We start from the raw sequence: 27,127 nt of genomic DNA, 5'->3' as shown, positions 1-27,127 counted from the left end.
GGGTGTGATGATGGGCACCTGTAGTCCCAGCTACTCAAGAGGCTGAGGCAGGAGAATCGCTTGAAACTGGGAGGCAGAGGTTGCAGTGAGCTGAGATCACGCCACCGCACTCCAGCCTGAGCGAAAGTGCAAGACTCCGTCTCAAAAATAAATAAATAAATAAAATAAAATATAAAACAAAACACTTTATTTAAAATTATTTTTTAATTATTTATTTTAAAATATTTTAAAAACTGTTACTATTTTTTTAATGTGAAAAAAATAGTACCTTGCATTAGATACTCCTCTCTGTTCCATCCCTTTACTATTTTTAGGATCAGATATTTTTCTTCCCGTGTTTACAGCAGTATTTTTTTTAAAGTTTTTATCCATCAAACTTTGGGACTGCAGGAGTAACAATGCTGATGATACTTTTCAGACTATCTCAGGAAAATGTGCTGCCAATCTAAACATTTATTATAATTACTAGAAAGAGAAATAATAATCTCTTGCTCTGCATAATAGCTATGATCAAATAAACATTCAGTGTAAATACATTAACTAATTTATTGCAGAGATAAGTTACTCTTACCCATATTTAATCATTAAAACTAAATGTTAAAGCCAAACTCCCAATGGTCCCTTCTCATTCAAAGCAGCAGAAAGTACCTGAAATAGCATAGTCACCACTCGGGGAGGCCACCGTGATGGCAGATGCATTACCAATGCTCTCTATAGGTCCAAGTCCCACATGATTACTGAAGCTCAGTACTTGCCAGCCCATAACCTTGGCGAGTTGCTGAACTGCATGTACCTGGTGCTGTGACATCTGTGAATGAAAAAGGACACTTGACTGACAGTCAGCAGAGATATTTGCAGTGACTTAACATCACGACCATAAAGTAAACTTTTGTTGGGGTGCTCACTGACTAGTACAGCAACCCTATCTTAGGTGTGAGGAATCCTCCTGTGTGTAACTTAGGGGGAGGGAATAGGACTCCACCTTCCACTGCAAAAGCTAAAGTTGCCTGATACTTGCTTCTCCTGCCCACCGGCAGCTTAAGCAAAGACATATGACATAAATTTGGAAAACTGAAGACTCCCATCTAGATCACTGAATATGGTGTAACATTTGCCCCTTCAAATCCACTGTCTACCTTATTTTCTGCCCTGGGAGGCTGACATACGTGGTTACATTAATACCTTCTTACATCTTCTGGCTTTGGGCTGGGTTCAGGTAATGGGAGCCACCCAACGGGAGCCAGCAGGATGGCAAGGAAGAGTGAGGTCAGGGTATTTATTCCCCTGGCACCCTCCCTGTGAGGCTGTCTAGGCTCGTTGTATCTCTTGACTGGCGGCTAGGCTTCTCAAGATGGACTGTTCTACATGACTCTCCCCCTTAGGGTTCTTGTAATCTGTCCTTCCTCTTAACTTTGGCCTAGGAATGGTGACCACTAAGTCCCTGGGGCCTGGTTACCTGGTTACTAGCAGCAGGTTACCACACTATCCCTGGCGGCTCACCTACACCCACATCTTTGTAAATAGATCTTTAGATCCTCCTGAGTCTGCCACCTATTTCTTGTTAAGACTCTGACTGATACAATGGGGGCAATTTAGAATGCATTTTGTCACCAGTGCTGAAGGCAGTAGTGCTGGGACAGCATGAGTGCCATTCCCCTGGCCATGGTTCTCATACCTAGCTTTGATCCCTATCCATTTGCAAGCCTTGTTCTCTAGACCTCCCATTGATTCTGGGACCTACTTAATAGTGTTCTAATATATTTTTGTGTGTGTGCTTAAGGTGACCAAAGCCAATTTGGATGTAATCAGCCAAGAGCTGCCATACCTAACAAATGAATTTTACTTACTTGGCACCAAAGAAGCAAATCAGTATATAAGATTACTGCTTCTGAGGTGGAAATTGTTACTATTTTTTTTAATGTGAAAAAAAAATAGTATCTTGCATTAGCATTTCAAAAACCTACCCTTTATCTCACAATTCAGTATTTCACTGGGTCATTAAAAACTCCATGAATAAATTAGGAAAAATACTGCTAGATATGAAAAGAAAGGGCTAGAAATTTGTCTGATGTCACAAAGCAAGTTTGTCGTAGAGCTGGGACTAGAACATATCACCTTTTTTTTTAAAGAGATGGTATCTCGCTCTGTCACCCTGGGCTGAAGCACAGTGGGACCAATTATAGCTCACTGTAACCTTGAACACCCGGGTTCAGGCAACCCTCCTGCCTCGGCCTCCCTAACAGCTATGACTATAGGTACTTACCAACACACCCACTCAATTTTCTATTTTTGTGGAGACAGGGGTCTTGCTATGTTGCCCAGGCTGGTATTGAACTCCCGACCTGAAGTGATACTCTCGCTTCAGCCTCCCAAAGTGCTGGGATTATAGGTGCAAACCACCATACCCAGCCTCAAACCCATCACTTCCTATACTGCCCCTTGGACTTGAGATTAAACTACTTCATTTATTATGGATAATGGTCATTATAGTTTTTTATATGATCTCCCTTTCTCTAGTTTTCTTCAGTTTCTACAACAACTCTGGAGATGTTGTAAACCCTAGAGATTTTGTAAACCTTCACAAATATGACATGTGGGAAAAAAAACTTGTTAGTCTCAGAACTGGTCCTTCATCTTAACATAAACTATGTGAAAACCTAGGAGAGCTTATCAGTACTTCCAGTTAACCAAAAGGTTGTAAAATGTGCATTAGAAATTAAACAGAATTTAATTGCTACTGAAAAAAAATTTTTTTCTTCTTACACAATTTATTACATTTTAACTACTTTTTAACCAATTTGTTCTTTAAGTAGCTATGGGAAGAAGGGGGCTTAAGACAAAATCTGCAACTGTTACCTGAGACAGAAGAAAATCCTGTAGCTCCTGCTCCTGATAAGACAGTGTAATTACTCTTCCATCTCTATGTACAACTCGAATCTGCTCAACTCCAATATTCAATTGCAGTTGAATGGACCTTTATAGACATACATACTAAAAATCAGAGATGTTCAAAATTATCTTATACAATTTCATAAATAATAAACCTTAACATCAAATTAGAAATTATTATTATTTTTTAGACAAAGTCTCAAAGCCTATTGCCCAGGCTGGAGTGCAGTGGCATGATCTCAGCTCACTGCAACCTCCGCCTCCTGAGTTCAACAGAGTCTCCTGCCTCAGCCTCCTAAGTAGCTGGGATTACAGGCACCTGCCACCATGCCTGGCTAATTTTTGTTATTTTTAGTAGAGACAGAATTTCACCATGTTGACCAGGCTGGTCTCGAACTCCTGACCTGAAGTGATCTACCTGCCTCGGCCTCCCAAAGTGCTGGGATTACAGGCCTGAGCCACTGCACCCGGCCAAAAAAAGTTTTAATAACCCACACCAACATACATGGAGGAGATGCAGGGGTCTTCTTAAGTTCAACTAAACAGACTCACCCCAGAATACCATAGACCACACTGAGCACCAGTCTACCCAGAAGCATTTGAAGGGACCACAGCTTGCCAGCAGACCATGCAATTGTCTATATAGTAGCAGAATACCTTTGCTGCAAGGAGATGAGATCCACATTGGGTATATGTGGGACCTGCCCTAACAAGAGCCATAAGCTTCTGTAACAACTCCATAGGCATGGTTTCCACAAGCCAAGCCCAGTTTTAAAAGTCACCACCATCCAGGAAAATCCAAAGGCATTCCCATCAGTTATTTAAAATTTCTCCTGGTTCAGATGCATTTTACAAATTTGAGATCATTTTTACTATAAGCAATGTTGCCTAGTAATACTGATGACATCTTTCCTTATCAGGTTTCCAAGGGATGAGAGCCAGCGTTAACCAAAAAGCAAATTCTCATACAGAAAGAGAAACGGTTTTGTTAGCTCTTTACCTTCTCTTACTGAAATAATCGGCAAACAAGTCAGAATATACATACTCCATTAATTTGGCTTAGGTCAAATAAAGAAACTTATACAATAGCCAGTAAATAACAAGCAGATCACTGCACTCTTCCAAAGCAACTTCTAAAATTTCAGCACGTAATATGTCCAAGAAACTTGAAATCCCCTAATAACCTAGATGAACAAAATGCAGGAAAAAACAGCTTTATGTCCTCTCACATTTGATAATAGCTCTTGTTTCTAACTTTGTTTTAAAGCAAATATTTGAGAATAAAGCATTTTGGTGATTGTCTACATAAAATTGTAATAAAAAAAAAAATAAAGGCTGGGCACAGTGGCTCATGCCTGTAATCCCAGCACTTTGGGAGGCTGAGGCAGGTGGTCACAAGGTCAAGAGATTGAGACTATCCTGGCCAACATGGTGAAACCCCTACTAAAAATACAAAAATTAGGTGGGCGTGGTGGCACACACCTGTAGTCCCAGCTATTTGGGAGGCTGAGGCAGGAGAACTGCTTGAACCCGGGAGGCAGAGGTTGCAGTGAGCCAAGATCACACTACTGCACTCCAATCTGGTGACAGAGCAAAACTCCATCTCAAAAAAAAAAAAAAAAAAAAAAAAAAAAGAGAGACAGGGTCTTCCTATGTTGCCCAGACTGGAATGCAGTGGTTTTATCCATAGTGCCATCATAGCGCACTGCATCCTTGAAATCTTGACGTTGAGTGATCCTCCCACCTCAGCCTCCTGAGAAGCTGGGACTTCAGGTGTGTGCAACCATGCCTGGCTTAAGTTGTAATTTTGATGAACTAAAGTTTACATTGTTTTCTCAAAGAAAAACAAAACTCAAAAGGCTTAAAGATATATTAATCTAACCAACATTTTAGAATTCTTTTCTTAAAACAAGGTGTGAAGGAACAGGGTTTCTTATCACTCACTATTGGTGAATGCATACTTGTGGCAACCACTTCGAAGAACAATTTGGTAGTACTAATTAAAAACTTAAATGTCCTTATCTTTTTTTTTGAGACAGGATCTCACTCTATCACCCAGGCTGGAGGGCAGTGGCACAATCTCAGCTCACTGTAACCTCTGTCTCCCAGGTTCAAATGATTCTCCCACTTCAGCCTCCCAAATAGCTGGGACTACAGGCGTGTACCACCACACCCAGCTAATTTTTCTGTTTTTAGTAGGGACAGGGTTTCATCATGTTGGCCAGGCTGGGCTTGAACTCCTGGCCTCAAGTGCTCCACCCAAAATGCTGGGGATACAGGCATGAGCCACTGTGCCCAGCCAAATGTCCTTCTCTTTTAACCCAGCAATTATACTTGTAGGACTTTACCCTATAAATGGATAGACCTGTGTATGTACAAATTATTTTGCTGGTACTCAACAAAAATGTTCAACAACAGAAGACCGATTAAAAGTTTGGGACATACAATGAAATACAAAAAGGCTGCAAGAAAAAAATGAGGTAGATCTATGTGGTAACAAAATAATGTTTACTCACTCATATACGACTACTGAGCAATAAATTATTCATTACATGTCTTGTCTGTATTTCTGGACCTTATGGCCACATGAATAATTTTAACTCAGAAGAATGCAGAATAATCCACATATTTTAAACCTTGTTAAAATAGTCCACATAAAAAGGGTCTACTACTCTGTAAAGCATTTCCTATATACAGTTTTTCCTAATTGATCCCACTGTATTCTGATCATTAAGCCTACCTGCATAAGTTGAACTAAAACACTACTGAGTTTAAAAATCATGTAAATTACAAATGACTGCTAATATGTAGAGTTTCTTTTTGGGGTGATGGAAATGTTCAATAATTAGACGATGATGGTTATACAACATAGGGAATATACTAAAGACCACTGAACTGTGTCCACTTTAAAATGGTGAATTTTGTTATGTGTATTATGTTTTTAGAAAGCATACAAAACTGTGTAAGAGAGGTAGGGTTACATATCTTCTACATGCATATGTAAAAAAAAATTATTTTTAAAGAGAGGTCACTTACAGGAACAGGTAGGATATATATGCTTGTAAATACATAGACTTTCCTAGAAAGATGTGTAAGAAACTGTTTTAAATGATTGATCCAAAGGAATTCTGATAATTATTTTCAACTTTCAATAGCCTAAGTTGAGCCCAGCTGTGATGGTTAATACTGTCAACCTGATTGGGTTGAAGGATACAAAGTATTGGTCCTAGGTGTGTCTGTGAGGGTGCAAAGGAGATTAACATTTAAATCAGTGGGCTGGGAAGGGCAGACCCACCCTTAATCTGGGTGGCCACCATCTAATCAGCTGCCAGTGGGGCTAGAATATAAACAGGCAGAAAAATGTGAAAAGAGAGACTGGCCTAGCCTCCCAGCCTACATCTTTCTCCCGTGCTGGATGCTTCTTGCCCTTGAACAACAGACTCCAGGTTCTTTAGTTTTGGAACTTGGACTGACTCTCCTTGCTCCTCAGCCAGCAGATGGCCTATTGTGGGAACTTCTGATCCTGTGAGTTAATACTTAATAAACTCCCCTGTGTGTGTGTGTGTGTGTGTGTGTGTGTATATACACACATTCCATTAGTTCTGTCCCTCTAGAGAACCCTAATCCACCAGCTGTAGAAGATGAGGAAAAGGGCATTCTACTACGGCCTTCTACTTCTCCTTCACTCCTGATTCTGTCAAGGCTACATCATCACTAACCTTTCTTCATGGAAGTTTACAACGTTTACATTGGGACCTGTAACCATAATCCCAGTTTTAGTCTTAGTTCTAAGTATAAACAATTCAATGATGATAATTTTCTCTTTTCTTTTCCATTGCACTCAGTCTCTCTTAACTTTTTACTATGGAAAATTTTAAACACAAACAGTAGGAGGGCAAAAGGCTTAGTGGCAAATAAATAATAAACACCAACAGAAGTATAATATAATGAAAGCCTATAATCCCATCACCCAGTCTTAAGTTAAAAATGCAATCCAAACTTATTTCTTCTATGTTCAACACCTACTTTCTCCCACCCCACCCTCAAATCACCCCAATTATTTTATTATTTCTTTAGATACAGGGGAAGAAAACTCTATGACTCTACTTTATTCCATCATCTTTCTCTGGAAGTTTCAGGACTAGTTTCCTTCCCATTGTGCATTCTTTCATACTCTGCATCTGCTCTCACACTTATCTACTATGTTTTCATTTTTTAAGTGAATTAAAACCTCTGCATTAAAAATAGCATTATATTGGAAATGACTGTACATAGGAAAAATCAAAAAGAAAGAAAACAATAGCATTATAAATGTATTTTTCTGCCCCTACTCCTAAGGGTCGTTATTTTGTGTTTCACAGTATGCTTTGCTTTACTGTGGCTAGTTACGTCTGTCTGAAATAAAGCAACTAAGGGTATGGTAGTGCACACCTGTAGTCCCAGCTACACAGGAGGCTGAAGCAGGAGGACTGCTTGAGCCCAAGAGTTTGAGATCAGCCTGGACAACAGCATTGTTAGACGCCATCTCAAAAACACAAACTGAGACAAAAAGGAAATAAAGCAACTAACACTTTAAAAATAAAACGTAGTCACAGACCCTGACAAATGTCAGGTGTTAAATTTCAAAGAGGCTCAAAAGGTAGGCCAAAAAGTCCTTAAAGGCTACTGGCCAATTGTATTAACTTGTGATTTGTGAACGTAAATCTAGTAGACTGCATTCCTATGAGGCCTGGGGACAAAAACCATCTTACCTCCTTCACAGATACACAGTTATCAACCCAGTTTTTAGGGCATAATCATGAACTTGATTAGACCCAGGATCAACACCAGGTCATGAGAACTATAAAACTTAGGTTGTTTTAGGCATAACATGGAGAGTACAGGCTAGAATACAAATGGCCCTATTCACTTCAAATATACTAGACCAGCCATAACCATTAGGCAAGAACTGAAGCAGACCTGGAGTCTCAAGAGGTAAGGCAGCCTTCTGCTCAGTGCCAGGGTTCATTGTTTACCCCAGCTCAAATATGTGACATTTACTTAATAAAGACTAGTTTTTAGACATTCTTACCTCTCATTCTTACAATGTTTAAAAACAGACTTTATGAATTTTCTCCTAAGAACTAATTGCCATCAAAAAAACAAAAAAACAGTGGCCAGGAGTGGTGGCTCATGCCTGTAATCCCAGCACCTTGGGAGGCCAAGACAGCAGGATTGCTGGAGTCCAGGAGTTCAAGACCAGCATGGGCAACACAGACCTGTTTCTTAAAAAAAATTTTTTTAATTAGCTGGGCATGGGGGCACATGCCTATAGTCCCAGCTACTCAGGAGGTTGAGGCAAAAGAATTCCTTGAACCCAGGAGCTCAAGGCTGTAGTCAGCTATGATCATCACTGCACTCCAACCTGGGTAAAAGAGTGAGACTCCACCTATGAAAAAAAAAACACTCTACAGCTTGTATAATTTACAGAAATGTTATGTCACCCTAGCAAATAAAAACCAAATGCTTAATATAATTACTCAGCAAACATCAGTAGCAAATCAACATATTAAATACAAAACTTTTATTTTGGCCACTTACTTGCATATTTGTTCATAGCCTTGTGATGTGATTAAAACTTTCACACTAGATTCATAAACATCATTGATATTTGACCAATGAGCCTGTATCTGAGGATCCTCAATTCTGCTTGCTAAGCTGTCAATGGTTGCAGCAGCTCTTTTAAATACAAGAAGTTAAAAAACTTTTTAAGTCACCATACAAAATGATAGGAATATAAATGATTCATCAATTTTATGAAAATTTTAAAACTAACTACTTTTTAAAACTACCACTATGTGTAAGGCAGACTTTAAACAAAGGCAGAGGTAGCTCTAAGAACCCTTTCATACTACTTGAATGTGTAGGTTCTCAGCTTGACATTACAATACATTCTCATCACACACCCCTGATTATCACGATTCATGATGGGTTTATTCCCTTTAACTCTATTCATTTTCTCCCACTCAGAAAAGCTTATCAGGAAATGAGTGAGAAGGATATTCGATATTCTGTGGTATTAACCTAATATAAATCATTCATAAATGTCAGTACTTGATCCCTGGTAACAAATGACTTGGGACACACCCACATCTAGACCCATTACTGTAATAAAATTATAATCATATTCAAGAGAAGCTAGAGATTTTTTGCACAATCAAATCCTTATACTCCAAAAAAAGAAAAATATCAATACAAATGAGAAATAAGATTTATCAAGTGTTCATTATACAGCAAGCATTATAATAAGAGCTTTCATTAATTATATAATCTTACTAACATATCATTTAATCTTAACCTTATTAGGTAGGCACTACTATTTCAATTTTTTAAACAGAAAAAAGTTTAGCAATGTTAAGCAATTTGCCCAAGGTCACATAGCTATAAACTGGGATAAAAAACCTGGGAGTCTAAATCCAGAGCCAAAAACCTGATAATCTAATTCCAAAGCCAGTAATCTTATACACACTAATCAACAGCCAACACTTAGAACCAAAGCATAAATCATTTAAATTAACCAAACCCTCAGTTTCTAATTATCTGATTTTTAACACTTTACTGGAAAGAGAAAGAAAGGCCTGGAAGTGGCTCACACCTGTAATCAGAACACTTTGGGAGGACAAGGAGGGACGATCGCTTGATACCAGGAGTTCAAAACAAACCTGAGCAACATATCGACAACCAGTCTCTATAAATAAAAAAAAAAATAAGCTGGGCACAGTGGCGTGCATGAGTAGTCCCTGCTACTCAAAAGACTGAGGCAGGAAGATCACTTGAGCCCAGCAGTTCCAGGTTACAGTGAGCTATGACTCCACCACTGCACTGCACTCCAGTCTAAGCCAGAGTAAGATGCTGTCTCAAATTTTTTTTTTTTTTTAAGACAAAGTCTCACTCTATCACCCAGGATGGAGTGCAGTGGTGCAATCTCAGCTCACTGCAACCTCCACCTTCCAGGTTCAAGTGATTCTCCTGCCTCAGCCTCCCGAGTAGCTGGGACTACAGGCGTGTGCCACCACGCCTGGCTAATTTTTCTATTTTTAGTAGAAACGAGGTTTCGCCATGTTGGCCAGGATGGTGTAGAACTCCTGACCTCAAGTGATCTGTCCTCCTTGGCCTCCCAAAGTGCTAGGATTACAGGCATGAGCCACCATGCCACGCCCCACCTCAAAATTAAAAAAATAATAATAATAAATAAATTTAATTTTAAAAGAAAATGGGAAGAAATGAGAAGAGCCAGTGGGGACAAGGGGCTTTTACATTAATAGACTTAGGGTTTGGTCTGCTGCTGCAGTACCGGCTTCTTACAATACATTCTGAAATTTATTTTCCTTTTTCCTTGATGTGTTTCCCTGACAGTGCTTCATAATTCCTATAGAAGGTAAGTATGTGTGTGAGCATTACGAGAACCATTAAACTGGAAATAAAATTATCTAGCAATGGAAAATTGGGAAAAGAAATCATGAAGTATTTACATAATAGATATTATACAGCTATTAAAATATATTTAAAAACCTTTAATAAAAGATGAAAAAAACTACAATACAATATTAAATGAATGCAAGGTATAAAATTTGTTTGTTTTGGTATCACTCCTGAGGTATGAACTCAGAAGGATATAAAATTTTATAAACTCCGATTTTTTTTTAAAAGACATACACACACACACTCTGACACATACACATAAAAATATATTAGCATGTCAAGAGATCTCACTGTGCATGTTATCATACACATCAGTCTTTTTTTCTTTTTTAAGACATGGTTTCGCTCTGTCATCCCAACTGGAGCGTAGCGGGGTGTGATCACAGCTCACTGCAGCCTCAACATCCCAGGCTCATGCAATCCTCCAGCCTCAGCCTCCCAAGTAGCTGGGACTACAGGTGCACACCACCACACCCGGCTAATTTTTTTTTATTTTTTTGTAGAGATGGGCCATGTTGCCCAGGCAGGTCTCAAACTCCTGGACTCGAGGGATCTGCCCGGCCTCCCTGAGTGCTGAGTTTACAGGCATGAGCCACCACACCAAGCCCAGCTACTTTTTAAAAAAAGGCTTCCTGGCCAGGCACGGTGGCCCATGCCTGTAATCCCAGCACTTTGGGAGGCCAAGGTGGGTGGATCACTTGAGGTCAGGAGTTCAGGACCAGCCTGGCCAACATGGTGAAACCCCAACTCTACCAAAAATACAAAAATGAGCCAGGCATGGTGGCGCACACTTGTAATCCCAAATACTTGGGAGGCTGAGGTGGGATGATCACTTGAACCCGAGAGGCAGAGCTTGCAGTGAGCTGCACCACTGCACTCCAGCCTGGGTGACACAGTGAGACTTCGTCTCAAAGAAAAAAAAAAATTTCTTGTAGAGACAAGGTCTCACTATGTTGCCCAGGCTGGTCTCAAACTCCTGGGCTCAAGTAAGCTTCCCATCTTGGCCTCCTAAATTGTAGGGACTACAGGGGTGAGCTACCATGCCCAGCCAGGGTCTTTTTTTCTTCACTAAGCTTTTTGTACACCAGAAAGAAGTAAAAGTTTTAAAGCTTTGCTGCTTCCAAGGCTACACCTACTACTCTGAAATTTATAATGGTTATAAAAATAGCTATTTTTATGCTGATAATTTATTTTGGGAATATTTAAATTTATGGTCAATCAGAAATTTGCAAGACTAACGATCTACTCAAATTATCAGCTTTTTAAGTTGAACTGTATTAATGGTAAGAAACAGTAACCTATCATATAATGCTTTATTACTTATGAGAAACTTCTACATACATCATTTAATATGACCCTAAGACCCCACTCCTATACCTACTATTGACAGGGGAATAAGTGGGGGACCATAGACACTAAATCCACTGCTCGAAGTTATTTAGCAAGTGGTTGAGCCTTGGCTTACACACCTTTCACCCCTAGTCACCTACTCCTTTCACTGCATCATGCTGTCTTCTCTAATGTGTCTCCCCAATTCCTTTTACTAAAAGCTGAAGGACCTAAATTTCCACTTTAAGACTACAAACTAATGTACTAAAAAAAACTGTATTAACAAGAAAAAAACTGGAAATCAAAAATAAAATATCATCTATTTAATGACAATGCCCATGCCTGAAATTCTGAAGTACTACCAAGGCATAATTACAAATGAAGTAAAAAACAGGCCTTTTCACTAAGTACCAATAATAAAATAGAAAAGCACCCTTTAGCACTGAAAAAGATACATTTATATGTAATCATGCCACATTATTTTGTAAGCAGTGTATATAAAGGAAAAAAAAGAGCTTTGGCGTTACATAGACCTGGGCATAAATCCTGGTTCTGCAACTTTTTAGCTGTGTAACCTTGAGCAAGGTGCATAACTTCTTTAAGCCTCAATCTTATCAGTAAAAACAGGGTTAATACTACCTGCCACAAAGAACAAAGATTAAATAAGTTATCATAAGGAAAGTGCCCTCCAAACTCTAAAATGTGCAAGAAACAAAAAATACAGAAACCCTCAAGAAAAAGATTTACATCAGTTCAGAAATAAGTATCTCACGGCTGGGTTACTGAAGAAAGCATGGTGTTGTAAGGCACATTCCTAGTCAGTTGTCTTTGCAAAAAAGTGACAGTGTTAGAAAGAATAATACACTGTTAGATCAGAAGTGGATCTAAGTCTTCCCCAGACTTGACAGGACCCAGTCTATGACTGTAAATAAACTCTTACCACTTCCTCTCCCTAAAATAAAAAAGTTAAAGCCTCCCAAAAGTGTATGAAATAATAGAAGAAAACACACTGCAATTTCAAAGAAAAAACAGAAAACAGTAACTTTTTTCAACCTTACCTACTCCTTAGAAAAATATGCTTTGCTTGTTTAATTATTTTTTCCAGAAGCCCTTCACTGGACTGTAATGAATTAATTTCATTTTTATCAAAAGCTTGAGGACCCGAAAGTCTCATTCTCTTGTGGCCAAAAGGTGCACTTGCTGGATGAGGCATCATGATGGAACTCAAGGTCTGTTTATGAAACTAACAAAAACAGCCATTTTAAATAACCAATATCCACATAGTAAATGCTACATAATATTTAATCAAAACATGGTTGACATCTTAGAAACACTGAAAGGAATGGATTTGAACCACATATGAAAACAATCCAACCTTGGAGAAAAATGCTAGCATCTACTAGGTCACACATAATGCAAGACTGTAAAGAGGAGGGTCCCTCTCAAGCTGTAACTTTTCCTTTTCTCATGTCGGATGGGTAATGCGCCGACATCCTAATAAGGTTTGAGGGAGTCACAACTCACGCATAAGCATGAAAGCCCAATCTTGCTTTTGAACCACAAAAGGATCTCAAGCTTTAATTTTTATTTTACAAGTTTTAAAATGTAAAACAATCCTCTTCATTGAGTCTCATAAATAGAACATACGCAATCAGTAAATAGTTCTTTCACTATACCCTAGATTAGAGGTTCCCAAACCCGGCTGCCTATCTGAACCTCCTGAGGAGCTTTTTAAAAACAACTCTTGCATCATCACAATCAACTGAACCAGGTTTTGGGGTAGGGCAAGGGAGGCTGTAATATATAATTCTATGAAATTTCACAGGATATTCTTTTGAAATTACCCTGGCCTGTGAACCAGCTCCCTGGAAACAGTTGTAGATGATCTGTAAGTAGAACATGTCCTAAAATAAAACTAGTCTGTTCACAGACTCTGGCAAGACATTTTCCCTTATCTCCCCAAGTCAGAATCACCCTTCCCTCTGCACTTTAGCATCATGTTTCTTACACCTCTACTTTAAAACCTGTGTATCTCTACCACTAGAAGGTATGTTTGGGAACAGGGACAGTATTGTGATTATCTCTGTATTCCCCTAGCACACAGCAAGGATCTTTCACATCAGACAGTGAGTGTTGTTGCTATGTGAATAATCAAGACTCAACAGACGAGGGGGGCTTTGTGCATACTCACTGCCCTGGACATACTCACCACAGCGCAAAGAAAAACATTTATTTCCTTACCTCTCTAATCAGTAGATGCAAATTATGCTCTAGGACATAAAGGTGGTCCTCTGGACATTGCTTCTCAGTAGCAAATTTTTGGGATTTCTTATCATTTGAGGAATGGCACAAAGAAATAGATAACTGCAAGCCTATTTATAAAAAGAAGGAGGACATATGTAAATAACCTGAAATATGGAAAGGTACAAACTGTCTTCATTAAGTATAATCATAGTTCATTTTCAAAAGATATATTCTAAACTTGAAGATCAGACCTCATGATTAACATCTGTATATCAAGACTACTATTCGGCCGGGTGCGGTGGCTCACGCCTGTAATTCTAGCATGTTGGGAGGCCAAGGTGGGTGGATCACAAGGTCAGGGGATTGAGACCATCCTGGCCAACATGGTGAAACCCCGTCTCTACTAAAAACACAAAAAAATTAGCTGGGCATGGTGGCGTGTGCCTGTAGTCCCAGCTGCTTGGGAGGCTGAGGCAGGAGAATTGCTTGGACCCGAGAGGTGGACAAGTTGCAGTGAGCCAACATCACGCCATTGCACTCCAGCCTGGACAACAAAACGGAAACTTCATCTCAAAAAAAAAAAAAACTATTCATGAATATAATAAAATTTGAATTTTAACAATTCAAATTCTGTTGACACATAATATGGCTGCTGCCCTTGAACTGGCTAAAGACTGGTGAAAAAGCTATATATTAATTTGTTTTTTCCTTTAAAATAAGAGTAGGTAGCCAGTCTTACTGCGTAAAAGACAGTTCGTCTTCCCTGCTCCCATGAGAAGTAGGATGGAATTTCTCACCACTAAAACCTATTTCCTTCTAAGACGACAGTCCTTAGAATTTACGTAAAAAACAAGTGTAAAGCTAAATACAAACTGATCTCCAGGGCAAGTCTACCTGCTTTTGAATAATAAAATTAAAATCCAGTTTCTATAAATTTGAGGCTATTACGAGTAAACTCTTTTTTTTTTTCTTAATTTTTTTGTTTGTTTGTTTTAGTAGAGACGGGATTTCACCACGTTGGCCAGGCTGGTCTCAAACTCCTGACTCCAGGTGATATGCCTGCCTCGGCCTCCCATAGTGCTGGGATGACAGGTGTAAGAGTAAACATTTTTAAATTGGCCTCTCATTTAGATAATAAGGCAGGATCCCGGAAAAAAATCTCCCTTCATAGCAACTGTTGGTAAATAACTGTAGCTATGCTAGTGCAAATTTTCTTTTCTCTTGACCACAGTAATGACTACATAAGTGCAAATTTTTAATATGTAGCTTAAAAATCCAAGGGTCGCACTATTTAGGACAGAACAGATTCCACTGTGTAGTTTGTGTTACATGCTTTACTGGCTGTCACTATGGATAGCATGCTATTTCTTTGCTCTCATTATTCTCCCAATACACCCTAAGAGCTACCTTCTCTGTCCTATTCCCCAAAACACAAAGTCCTGTTCATAAAGTCGAAAAAGGGCTGCTCTTACTCGGAAAGGGCTGAGAGATAATCTGGTTTTTCACCACAATGTGAGGGATTTGTGATTTAATTTGAACAGCTTCCCGAGAGAGCTGTGCAAAAATTTCTTTACATAAGAGAACATTCTGTGCCGCTTCTAATTTTGTCTGCCAATGTGGGGAACCTGAAAGACAAGAAATATATGTATCAATTATCTAACCATATTATGCATTAACTAGTTTAAATGGTGATCTGAATACATATGACAAAAGTTTAGGAAAACACTACATTACGGTATATTCTTCTTTTTCCTATTCAGTCTCTATAGAGACTGTCAAAAATTGCCAATGCCAACTGTGTTACAAATCATCCCGGCAGGGTATTGACAAGTTCTCCGCCACCCCAATCTCTCATTCCTGAAGAGGAAAGTTTAAATTCCTGAAGAGGGAAGTATCAATTAGCAATAATCGTGCCACAGATAAACCTCACTGGGTATGATACTGCCACTGTGCAAAGCTATATTCTTTCCAAAATATAAAAATCTCACTTCTTTAACACAGAAACCCAGTAAATAAGTCCAATCTTTAAAAACAGTTGCTGGTGGCTCATGCCTATAATCCTAGCACTTTGGGAGGCTGAGGCGGGTGGATCACCTGAGGTTGAGTGTTCGAGACCAGCCTGACCAACATGGAGAAACCCCATCTCTACTAAAAATATAAAATTAGCCGGGAATGGTGGCGCACACCTGTAATCCCAGCTACTCGGTAGGCTGAGGCAGGAGAATTGCTTGAACCTGGGAGGTAGAGGTTGCGGTGAGCCGAGATTGCACCATTGTACTCTAGCCTGGGCAACAAGAGAAACTCAGTCTCAAAAAAAAAAAAAAAAAAAATTGCACAGCTATTCACTAATGGTTTATTGATAAATTTTAGAAGTATATTTTAAATTGTTCTTACTTCAAAATATCTATTTTTCCTACCCATATTTATCTTCAGTTTATTTTAAAATGTCAGCTCAAATAAGACCAGAAATTAGAGGATAGAACATAACCATACCTGGTTTGGATTTGGGCAAAGGTCGTTTGAAGAGGTTAACTGTGCCGAGGTCACCTATATCTGGAGCCTGTTTTTGTATTGAAACCTATATGACAACAAAAACAAAAAAAGGTAACAAATTAACTTCAGGCTATTCGTAAGAAATTACTTGAAAAATATTTTGACAAATACCTTGATATATGCAGACCCCTCTAAATCACTAGGAATTTGGACATCAAGAGGACAGTAATCTTCAGGTATCTTTTTATCCAGATCGAGATCTGTATTCTTTATTACTTCAAATGTACCATGATGAGGAAAGAGAGATCCTAATGTTGTATTAAAAATAGGAAAATAAAAAACAGTTAACATATTATTCTGACACACATTATTAAATACATAATACTTCACATCAACATCACTGAATCAAAGTAAGTCCCCACTAAAAAACATATGTTTTAGGGGGAAAGGGTGAGGAGTGGTGAACAAAGGAAAGAAAGATAATGGTAGCGGGGGTGGTTATTTACCTTAAAAAAAAACACTTCTTAGTCTAACGACATCATTATAATAAGAATTCCACAGAAAATCCAAATTGTTTTATTCCAATGGAGTATTGATAAAAATGGGTGCACTCACAGGGCAGGCGTGGTGGCTCATGCCTGTAATCCCAGCACTTTGGGAGGATGAGGCGGGTGGATTACTTGAGGTCAGGAGTTCAAGACCAGCCATGACCAACATGGAGAAATCCCCGTCTCTACTAAAAATACAAAATTAACTGGGCCTGGTGGCGCATGCTTGTAATCCCAGCTACTCAGGAGGCTAAGGCAGGAGAATTGCTTGAACCCGGGAGATGGAGGTTGTGGTGGGCTGAGATCGCGCCATTGCCCTCCAGCCTGGGCAACAAGAGTGAAACTCTGTCTCAAAAAAAAAAAAAAAAAAAAAAAGAGGTGTACTCCTAGAAATGAAACCTTGGGGATGAAATACTTCTGGAGCTTAGCATCTCTACTAAGGTTTCAACTAAGTGCTCTGCATCCAACAACAGAAAGACAGAGGATACTGCACATAATATCTTTTTTTCAACCAGTTTCCTAGATTTTTTATTTTTTATTATCTTTTTAGAGACAAGGTCTCCCTCTGTCTTCCAGGCTGCAGTGTGGTGGTGTAATCATAGCTCACTGCAGCCTCAAACTCCTAGGATTTAACAATCCTCCCACTTCAGCCTCCCTAGTAACTAGGACTGCAGGTACATGCCATCACACCCAGCTAATTTTTAAGTTTTTTTTTAGAGATAGGGTCTATGTTGTCCAGTCTGGTCTTGAACTCCTGGGCTCAAGCAATCCTCCCACCCTGGCCTCCCAAAGTGCTGAGATTACAGGTGTGAACCCCCATGCCCAGCCCAGTTCCTAGATTTTATGTGATGTGTTTTTGTGTAGTTCAGAAGTTTGGGTAAGTTGTTCTGGGCCATTGAATTACATAAGAAATAGGTGGTTCAATGTAACTGGTTTTATAACAAGGGAAGATGCTAAAAATTTTCTTGCAATTAAAAACAATGTGATCAAATCCTTTCATAATCATGAGTGACTACCCCAAAGAAGGAATTAAAGTTCCTGCACACAAATTATTTGTGGAAAAGAAAATACCCAAAACCAGAAAGCACTGCTTCTACAGACCACCTATTAAAATTTTTAAATGGTCTTGTCATCTTTAATTCATCTTTATAATGAGATTTAACCTTCAGGATTCAAAATACTCCAATTAATATTAATGCTGAAGCATGTCAGTCCTCCAGTATTTGACTTAACCACCTTAACCTTTTTTTAATTTTAGGATAGTGATAGCTTACTCTGGCAAAGGAATCTTTCAGATATCACTCTACCATTATCTCAACTATTAAAGCCAAGACTTCTTGCCTCCTCCCCTGATATTCACAGCTTTTATCCCATTGAGCTATGAAGTTTTTCCATATAGCCAGCCCCTCTGATTGCCTCAGCAGCTTATAAAACACTGCCATTATTACCTTGTAAAACCTGCTATTTATTATAGCTCAACAACTAAGAATTTATACCAAAAAATATGAAGTCAACATCATCAAACTTTAGTATGCCCCCAAAAGTTGCATTCCCTAAGTTAGTGTTGTAGCCCTAGTTTGGTGGGAAAAATGAGAGCAAACCTTTTCGCCACCCTTTCTCTTCACTCAGGACATAAAAACAGCTGAGCAGACTAATGGGAAAAGAAAGGGTAAAGAATAGAAAGTATCTTTCCTCCTTTCATGTCCAGTTTTTTTGTTTGTTCGTTTTAATTCTCAGAAGAACACTTGCATCATGTCCAGTTTTCGTTTGTTTGTTTGTTTTTTTGGGGTTTTTTTTGAGACAAGGTCAGGCTGGAATGCAGTGGTGCAATCTCGGCTCACTGCAGCCTCGACCTCCTGGGCTCAAGGGATCATCCTGCCTCAGCCTCCTGAGTAGCTGGGACTAACAGGCATGCAACATCACGCCCAGCTAATTTTTGTATTTTTTGTAAAGATGAAGTTTTGCCATGTTGCCCAGGCTGGTATTGAATTCCTAAGCTCAAGCAATCTGCCCACCTCAGCCTCCCAAAGTGCTAGGATTACAGGTGTGAGCCACTGCACCCGGCCATGTTCAGTTTTTAAGGGTTACAGGTAAGGCCTTGATTGAGGAGTGTAGTTCTACCTCATTTCTAACTAAAAAGTCAATTATGCTTCAAGGTGTGCCAGCACATAAACCCCATCTTTGAACTTTCTGTTAAGTGTACCTAAAAGGTTTTGAAATAGAAACTAGGCTATTTATTATAAGGCTCTGATAAGAGTGCTTTTGGCTTATATGAACAGAAATTAAAATTTTGAAACATAACGCATAGCTGAGAAATAATATATCATAGGAGGATGTTTAACATTATACTTACACAGAAAGCATGGTTTTTCTTTGTTTGTTTTTGAGACAGAGTCTCACTCTGTCCCTCAGGCTGGAGTGCAATGGTGTGATCTTGGCTCACTGCAACCTCCACCTCCTGGGTTCAAGCAATTCTCGTGCCTCAGCCTCCCAAGTAGCTAGGATTACAGGTGCGTGTTACCACGCTTGGCTAATTTTTTGCATTTTTGGTAGAGATGGGTTTTTGCCATGTTGCCTGGGCTCATCTTGAACGCCTGGTCTCAAGTGATCCACCCACCTTGGCCTTCCAAAGTGCTAGGATTACACACATGAGCCACCGCGCCTGGCCGGAAAGTATAGTTTTTAATAATTATTCATACCTGCACTTCTGTAGCTCAGATCTCCGAGAATTTTATCTCCAACTTTTCGAAGTTTCCAGTGTTGCCGTAATCGCAAAAGCTCAGAATTGAAGTCTCTTTGTAGCTTGTTTTCTTGGTTTTCGGTAACTGATTTAGTCAGCCTTTCTGCCCCCTTCAATAGGATTTGTGCTGCTCCAGCAAGTGACTTCTTTTTAGATATCAATTGCAATGTCTGAGGATTCTATCAAAAACAACCCAAACATCCAGTTCTGCAGGATTTTTAAATGACTCTAAAATTACACATTTTATCAATAATAAAATGAAGTGAACGAAAAGCAAAAAGGAGGGGCAAGTACACATAACAGTGTTTTTAATAAAATAATAACCTTAACCTATTTCTTTGTCCAACTCACTCAAAGCTTCACTTATGTTAAACCAAAAACACTACAATGGCCTCTAGTCAGAACTTACCATTGCATCAACTCTGTCCAGCCTGTTAGGGTCCCCTCTTAATGTACTGCCATTCCTCTCCTTACATATTGCCAGCCCCCTATCCTGTACATACACACATATAGTTTATATATAACCTTTTTGGCACTCATTATACTTCTGATTAACATCTATAATCTCTGCTTCAATGGTAACCTGCATGATGGCAGAAACCACTATATCCACAAACCCTAGAACAATGCCTGGCACATAATATTTGATTTAATGAATGAATGAATGACTGCAATGGGTATAACTGTAAAATTATCTTGTATTTTGTAGCTTACCATATTTTGTATCTTACCATAAGCTATTAAAGTGCTTTTGGAATTAGGACTAAAATCACACAGCATTAACTTTTTTTCTTTTGAGATGGAGTCTTGTTCTGTCACCCAGGCTAGAATGCAGTAGCACCATCTTGGCTCACCATAGCCTTGACCTACTGGCTCAAGCGATCCTCCCGCTTCAGCTTCCTGAGAAGCTGGGACTCCAGATGTGCAACACCAAGCCTGGCTTATTTTTTTTTTTTTTTTTGGTAGAAACAGGGTCTTGCTATGTTGCCTGGGATAGTCTCAAACTCCTGGCTTCCTGCTTTGGCTCCCCCAAAGTGTTGGAATTACAGGCATTAGCCACCGCACCCTGCCACTGTTAATATTAAACATACTTCACTGAATCCTAATTTTTTGGAAAACTGATCAGAAATCACTATCTATGTATCATATATGCATACATAAATACCCACAATCACCATAATTTGTGTATTTTACTAACCAGTTTAATACAGTTTTCTGGCTGTATGAGAGTCAAAAATCACATAAAAAGCTTCATAAACATATCAAAATAATCTTTTGATCGTATTAGGGAATGTAAATAAAAGAGTTCCTGGAGATATTAAGAAATTCCTGGAGACTCCCTTCGGGGAAAAGCACAGAATAGTAGAAAAGGCAGTGGGGCTATGAGTTAGGTGCTGGAGTTCTAGTCTTGGCTCTCTTAACTACTGGCTTGACAGCAACTTGAACATATTACAAATCTCTTTAAGCTTTAGTTTTCTCTCTGTAAAATGAAGAATGCAGGTTTAGGGAACTCTATTAGTCCCCCAGCACAATGTTTCTAGATTCTGAAACTATTACTATGTGAGTAATTCTATTCAATTAATTTTATTTACAAATGGGTTCTAACAGTCATTACTTCTTCTCCATGACTAATTTGGTTATGGTCTTGACACTTGTTTTCCTTAAGGACCCAAGTAGCTTCAATGATTTCAGACTATTCACCAACTCGTCTTCCTGCTGCCTCTCCTTAATCTTCGAATGTTCAAAAATTGAATATACTGTTTATGAAATAGCAGCAATTCTACCCAGCTCTCAATATGCTCCATAATTTGGCCTAACTTTTCTAATCCATCCCCTAAAAAAAAGGGAAGGAAGGATTAGATGGAAAAACAGGGACTTAAGAGAAAATAACTTGCTTAATTTAAGGTCACACAGTTAATGAAGGCAGAGGCAGGATGTGAATCCAGGTCTACCTGATTCCAAAGCCATTATATCATCACATTTTTGTGTAATATATCACAGACCAAGGACCCAGGCTATAAGAATTTGTTAAGATTTGGTAACCTTTAAAGTATTACATTCTTTTTTTTTTTTTTTTTTTTTGGGACGGAGTCTCGCTCTGTTGCCCAGGCTGGAGTGCAGTGGTGCAATCTCAGCTCACTGCAACCCCTGCCTCCCAGGCTCAAGCAATTCTCCTGCCTCAGCCTCCTGAGTAGCTGGGACTACAGGTGCCCACCACCACGCCTGGCTAATTTTTGTTATTTTTAATAGAGACAGGGTTTCACAGCATTAGCCAGGATGGTCTCGATCTCCTGACCTCGTGATCTGCCCGCCTCGGCCTCCCAAAGTGCTGGGATTACAGGCGTGAGCCACCACGCCTGGCCTTAAAAGTATTACATTCTTAATGAAACTTAACTCTTCCAAAGATCATAGGTATATAATAAAAAAAAAAAAAAGGAAATGGAGTTGTATGGCTTTGTTTTAGACCAGTTAGTCTTTAAATCTTCATCTGGACTTAATTTTGCAAGAAAGGAAAATGGAACAACAGGCACAAAGCCAAAAAAGGGTCCTGGGATTTAATAAATAAAATTTTATTATTCATTTAAAGTCCACAAATACCTGTTTTGGAGGAAGTGCATCTTGAGAGACAGGATCAAGAGTCATAAATTTTTTATCCCTAACAATACTGAGAACGTCATAGAGAACACACATCTCTGTCAGGGCACTTCTCAAATTGTTCCTCACTGAGTCCCAAGGCCAAAGGGAAGGCTGAAATTTTACCACTCCTAAAAAGAGAGAGAGAGAAAAAAGAAATACAGAAGTATTCGTTACATTGAATGGCAGACAACTCACTTAGGTTTAAAAAGTACTAAAAGGAGAAATAATTAATTTAATTTCAAATTGTTCTCTTATTTATGCCATCTCCTCTACCGTTTCTTAAATCTTTGTTCACATTCACATTAGCATTCCTACAATCGCAAAATGAATATGACATCTATTTCCACAGGTTAAATTTATCATTACAACATTATAGACTCAAATATCTTTTCAAATTTATGTAAACCTTTTTAATAATCTTCTTACAGTGTTTAGAACTTGAATTTACAATTGTACAAAATTTCCAAAATACAGAAAAGTACAAAACGAAAATGACCTGTAAGCCAGCCACTATTAGCATATCTTCCTTTTAACCATTAAAAAAAGTATTGTGATTAAATACATGAACATTCACTATATAGAGTTCACACGATAAAGAATTAGAGGGTAAAAAGTGAAAGTTTTCCTTCATTCCCCACCCGATTCTCTCCCCTCCTGAGAGGTAACCACTATTAACAGACGGAGTGTACCCTTTCTTTTCTTTTTTTTTTTTTTGAGACGAAGTCTCGCTCTGTCCCCCAGGCTGGAGTGCGGTGGCGCGATCTCGGCTCACCGCAAGCTCCACCTCACGGATTCATGCCATTCTCCTGCCTCAGCCTCCCCAGTAGCTGGGACTACAGGCGCTCGCCACCACGCCCAGCTAATTTTTTGTATTTTTAGTAGAGACGGGGTTTCACCATGTTAACCAGGATGGTCTCGATCTCCTGACCTCGTGATCCGCCCGCCCCGGCCTCTGAAAGTGCTGGGATTACAGGCGTGAGCCACTGCGCCCGGCCCCGATAAGTGTACCCTTTCAAAGGTTTTTCTATGCACTTACATACTTCTATTTCCAATTTTCTATTACTTGCTTTTCCCCCGCCCCCACTTAATATTTCCTAGAGACACTTCCATGTTAGCACTTATGAGTCTACTTAATTCTTTTAACACTGTATGATATTCTGGAACAAGGATGTACGGGATGTTCAACCACTTGTATTTAATGGACATGCAGATTGCTTCCAACAAGTGAACTGCTTCCAACAATGCTACCAGTGGTAAACACCTTGAATATATACCCTGTACATGTGCAACTTTTTCTGCAGGTTACATTTTTAGTCGTGGTAATAGTGAATCAAAGGAGATAAACATTTAAAAGTTTCGGCTGGGCCCAGTGGCTCAGGCCTGTAATCCCAGTACTTTGGGAGGCCGAGGCAGGGTGGATCACCTGAGATCAGGTATTTAAGACCAGCCTGGCCAACACGGTGAAACCCTATCTCTACTAAAAATACAAAAATTAGCCAGGCATGGTGCCGCACGCCTATAGTCCCACATACTAGGGAAGCTGAAGTGGGAGAATCGTTTTGAATCCAGGAGGCAGGGGTTGCAGTGAGCCGAGATTGCACCACTGCACTCCAGCCTGGGCGACAGAGCAAGACTCCGTCTCAAAAAAAACAAAACAAACCAAAAAAAGTTAAAATTAAATTTTGGCACATATTAAACTGCCAAATTGTCTTTCAGAATCACTACCAGTTCACATTCCTAACCCTGAATATTAACAATCTTTTCAATTTCTGTCAATTTTGTGCATGGAAAGAGTATCTTAATCATGTTTTAATTTCCCAGTCCCTAGTAATGAGATTGAGTCTATGCTCTGTTTATTGGTATCTGAAGTCTCTCCTCTATGAGCCTTCAGATACCTTTGGCCTATTTTTCCAAAGTGTCATCATTTTCTTTTCAGTCTGAAGGGACTTTTTGAATATAGAAGATACCAACTAAATTTGTGTTATATGTGTAGAACTTCTCCAAGTCTGTCATTTATCTTTTTACTTTGCTTATGGCATCTTTTCCCATTATTTTTAAATTTTATGTAAGTAATATATCTATACTTTGTAAGGTAGGTGGGTGTGTGGTTGTGTGTGTGGATGTTAGGGTCTTGTTCTGTTACCCAGGCTGGAGTGCGGTGGCACAATCATAGCTCACTGCAGCCTTGATCTCACTGGCTGAATCCATCCTCCTCCCTCAGCCTCTCCAGTAGCTGGGACCACAGACGTGCACCACCACGCCCAGCTAATTTTTTTAATTTGTAGAGACAGGAGCTCCCTATGTTGCTCAGGCTGGTCTTGAAATCTGGGCTCAAGCGATTCTTCCACCTTGGCCTCCAAAAATGTTGGGACTACGGGTGTGAGCCACCATGTCTGTCCCGTTATTTCCTAAATTAAGAAGATCTATCCTACTCCCAGAATAATACAACTATTCTTTCATTATTTCTTCTAACACTTTGTTTTACTTTCTTCATTTGGCACCTCAATCCTCAAAAATTACTGTGGAAATAATTTTTGTGTGAGGTATAAAGTAGTATTTACCCTTTTTCGCAAATGGACCCCTAATAATCCTAACAGCACTGCCCTGAAATGACATCTTTAAATTCCCATTTACACCGGGTCTGCTGCATAACTAAATTAAGAATTGTGATTTTTTTTTCAAAAATCCTTGACAATAATGAGAATCCGAAACCCACTCATTGTTTCTTCACTTCCCTCCTAACTAGTCTCCTCCCTTCCAGTTTTGCTTTCCCTATAATTCATTTACTAGAAAGCATCTAGAGTAACCTTTAACAAAATCATGTCTCTACTTATCCTGCAAAAGCTTTCAGTGGTCTTAACACTAGTCAAACGCTTATCCTGGCCTACTGGGCTCTACATGATCTGGACCCGCCTACCTCTTGGACCTCGTCACACATTTCAGTCAAAACAGACCTCTTTTCTGTAGGTGCTACTATCATCATTCACACCGCACAAGGATGCAAAGTAACTCGCCCAAGGTCACACAGCCGGCAAGGGGCAGAGCCCCGATCTAGGGCTCTTCGCCACTAAGTGTGCCACATTAAAGGCCCTCTACAGAGAAGCATTCATTTAAACATTTCACGGTTTGATAGTGTCTCAAACGCTGCCACTCAAGGAGACCCGCAGGAGTACTGAGTAAAGTCGTGTCCTACCTCGTCCGGCAGCAACAGAAAGATGACGACCAAGTATCCTTACCCTTCCGCTAGAGGGACACTCAAAAGTTCTCGCACGCACAAGATCACCCCCATCGCGGGAGAGGCCGAGGCCCGCGCGGGTGCTGGGACCCAGACCGGCGGACTCGGGCAGCGGATGCAGGCCTTACCTTCCTCGTCGTCCTGGTCTGCGCTGGACCCGGCGCCCGGCCAGTCCTGCGCGTCGCCCTCGGTCCCTGCCGCCTCCTCCTCCTCGGAGCCCGAACCCTGGCTGAAGTCTATCCGCTGGGCCAGACGCGCCAGATTCTGCGACATGGACAGCGGCGGCAGGTACGTCTCGGTGCCATCCAGGCCCACCTCATGGACCTGCTTCTCGCAGGCCGATTCGATGCTGATCCGCACTGCGCGCACCCCGGACATGCTGGCTGCGTTGGCCAGCGGTGGGAGGACCCCCCACGAGCCCAAAAACGAGGTACTAAGAGGAGGCTTCCCTGCGGAGAGCCGGGAACCCAGAACCCCGGAGCCGCGGTGCCCCAGAAGACCCTCGGGAAACCGAACGCAACGCTCAGGCTGGAAACAAAAGAGCTGGCCCAGCAACCTTCCCAGAACGCACCGCAAGCTCCCCCCTCTGCAAGTCTTTCGGAGCAAAACTGGGCCGGCGCGGAAGCTGCAGTGCTCCCTAGAGTGCTTCCGGTGAATCACGATGCAAGGTGGGGTAAACTTCCGGGCCTATAAGAGGCGTGGCCGGCAGAGGGAGGGAAAGAGCGGTTCGGGAGCCGAGAGGGTGGCGGGTATATTCCCCGCTTTTTAAGCCTGCGTTTGTTTAAAAAGTGGATGAGGAAAGAAAGCTGCAGAGGCGAGAAGAGTTAAGGAAAAGGAAATTAATGGATCCTTGGATCTTAGCAATGAGAGTCCTGTTGAGAGAACTGAGATCTGCTGGCGCGCGCCTGTGGTCCCAGCTACGCGGGGGGCTGAGGCGGCAGGATCGCTTGAGCCCTGGAGATGGAGGCTGCAGTGAGCCGAGATCTGGGCGGCACTCCAGCCTAGGCAACAGAGTGGGATCCTGCCTCAAAACAAAAGTTTTTTTAAATTAACAAGAAATTTTTTAAAGAAACACTATCTGAAGAGTTAGAAATTAAGCGCATGGCTTGGGGAAAACAATCGTGCTTATCACCACTTAAAATTATACTACGTAATTATTTGGTTTCCTGTTAGTTATAACTCTATGACAGCCAGTATCTGCAGCCGACATAATAGACTCTGGCATGTAGTAAATGCCTAATATTTATTTTATGCCCGAGTAACAGAATAAATAATGTTGATCTCACTTTTTTATTAGTGATGGGGTCCCGCTATGTTGCCCAGGCTGAGTGCAGAGGTTATTCATAAGTGCTATCAGCACACTACAGCCTGTAGCTCCTGGGCTCCAACGATGCTCCTGCCTTAGCCTCCTGAGTAGCTGGGACTATAGGAGTGTGTCACCATGCCTGGCCTGCAAATAATATTTAAAAGATTAAGAAGAAGTGGTATAACTTCAGTCTTTGGGTCTCCAAGAACGTATTTCATTAGTAGGAATTCCACAGACAAAGATGG

At 40.2% G+C, this 27,127-nt stretch overlaps 1 protein-coding gene, 1 non-coding gene and 1 pseudogene across 3 annotated transcripts in view; all 3 read right to left on the bottom strand.

Annotated features, from left to right (window-relative positions):
- MED17 (mediator complex subunit 17) overlaps positions 1-26,598 on the bottom strand; it is a 29,369-nt gene extending 2,771 nt beyond the window's left edge. Inside the window, exons 1-11 of one of the 2 annotated variants that reach the window (XM_054439344.2) lie at positions 25,705-26,598; positions 22,303-22,469; positions 19,664-19,883; positions 16,588-16,724; positions 16,417-16,501; positions 15,396-15,548; positions 13,921-14,051; positions 12,738-12,922; positions 8,470-8,607; positions 2,857-2,974; positions 649-808 (exon numbers count right to left, since the gene is read on the bottom strand). In XM_054439344.2, the coding sequence (XP_054295319.1) occupies positions 649-808; positions 2,857-2,974; positions 8,470-8,607; positions 12,738-12,922; positions 13,921-14,051; positions 15,396-15,548; positions 16,417-16,501; positions 16,588-16,724; positions 19,664-19,883; positions 22,303-22,469; positions 25,705-25,954 (1,744 nt within the window). In that variant the 5' untranslated portion in view covers positions 25,955-26,598. Of the gene's footprint in view, positions 1-648; positions 809-2,856; positions 2,992-8,469; positions 8,608-12,737; positions 12,923-13,920; positions 14,052-15,395; positions 15,549-16,416; positions 16,502-16,587; positions 16,725-19,663; positions 19,884-22,302; positions 22,470-25,704 lie in introns of those variants that run through there. The other variant, XM_063671357.1, reaches the window with a different exon arrangement.
- LOC129009186 (small nucleolar RNA U13) lies at positions 13,148-13,248 on the bottom strand. The gene has a single exon (XR_008492715.1). It is a non-coding gene; the product is annotated as a small nucleolar RNA U13 (small nucleolar RNA).
- On the bottom strand, positions 15,684-15,882 carry LOC129009215 (U4 spliceosomal RNA; annotated as a pseudogene).
- Positions 26,599-27,127: the final 529 nt, after the last annotated feature.

The sequence above is a fragment of the Pongo pygmaeus genome, chromosome 9, assembly GCF_028885625.2.
Source record: "Pongo pygmaeus isolate AG05252 chromosome 9, NHGRI_mPonPyg2-v2.0_pri, whole genome shotgun sequence".
Classification (NCBI taxonomy): Eukaryota; Metazoa; Chordata; class Mammalia; order Primates; family Hominidae; genus Pongo; species Pongo pygmaeus.
Note: the sequence above shows the minus strand (reverse complement) of the source record. Positions and strands in the feature narration are given on the sequence as shown.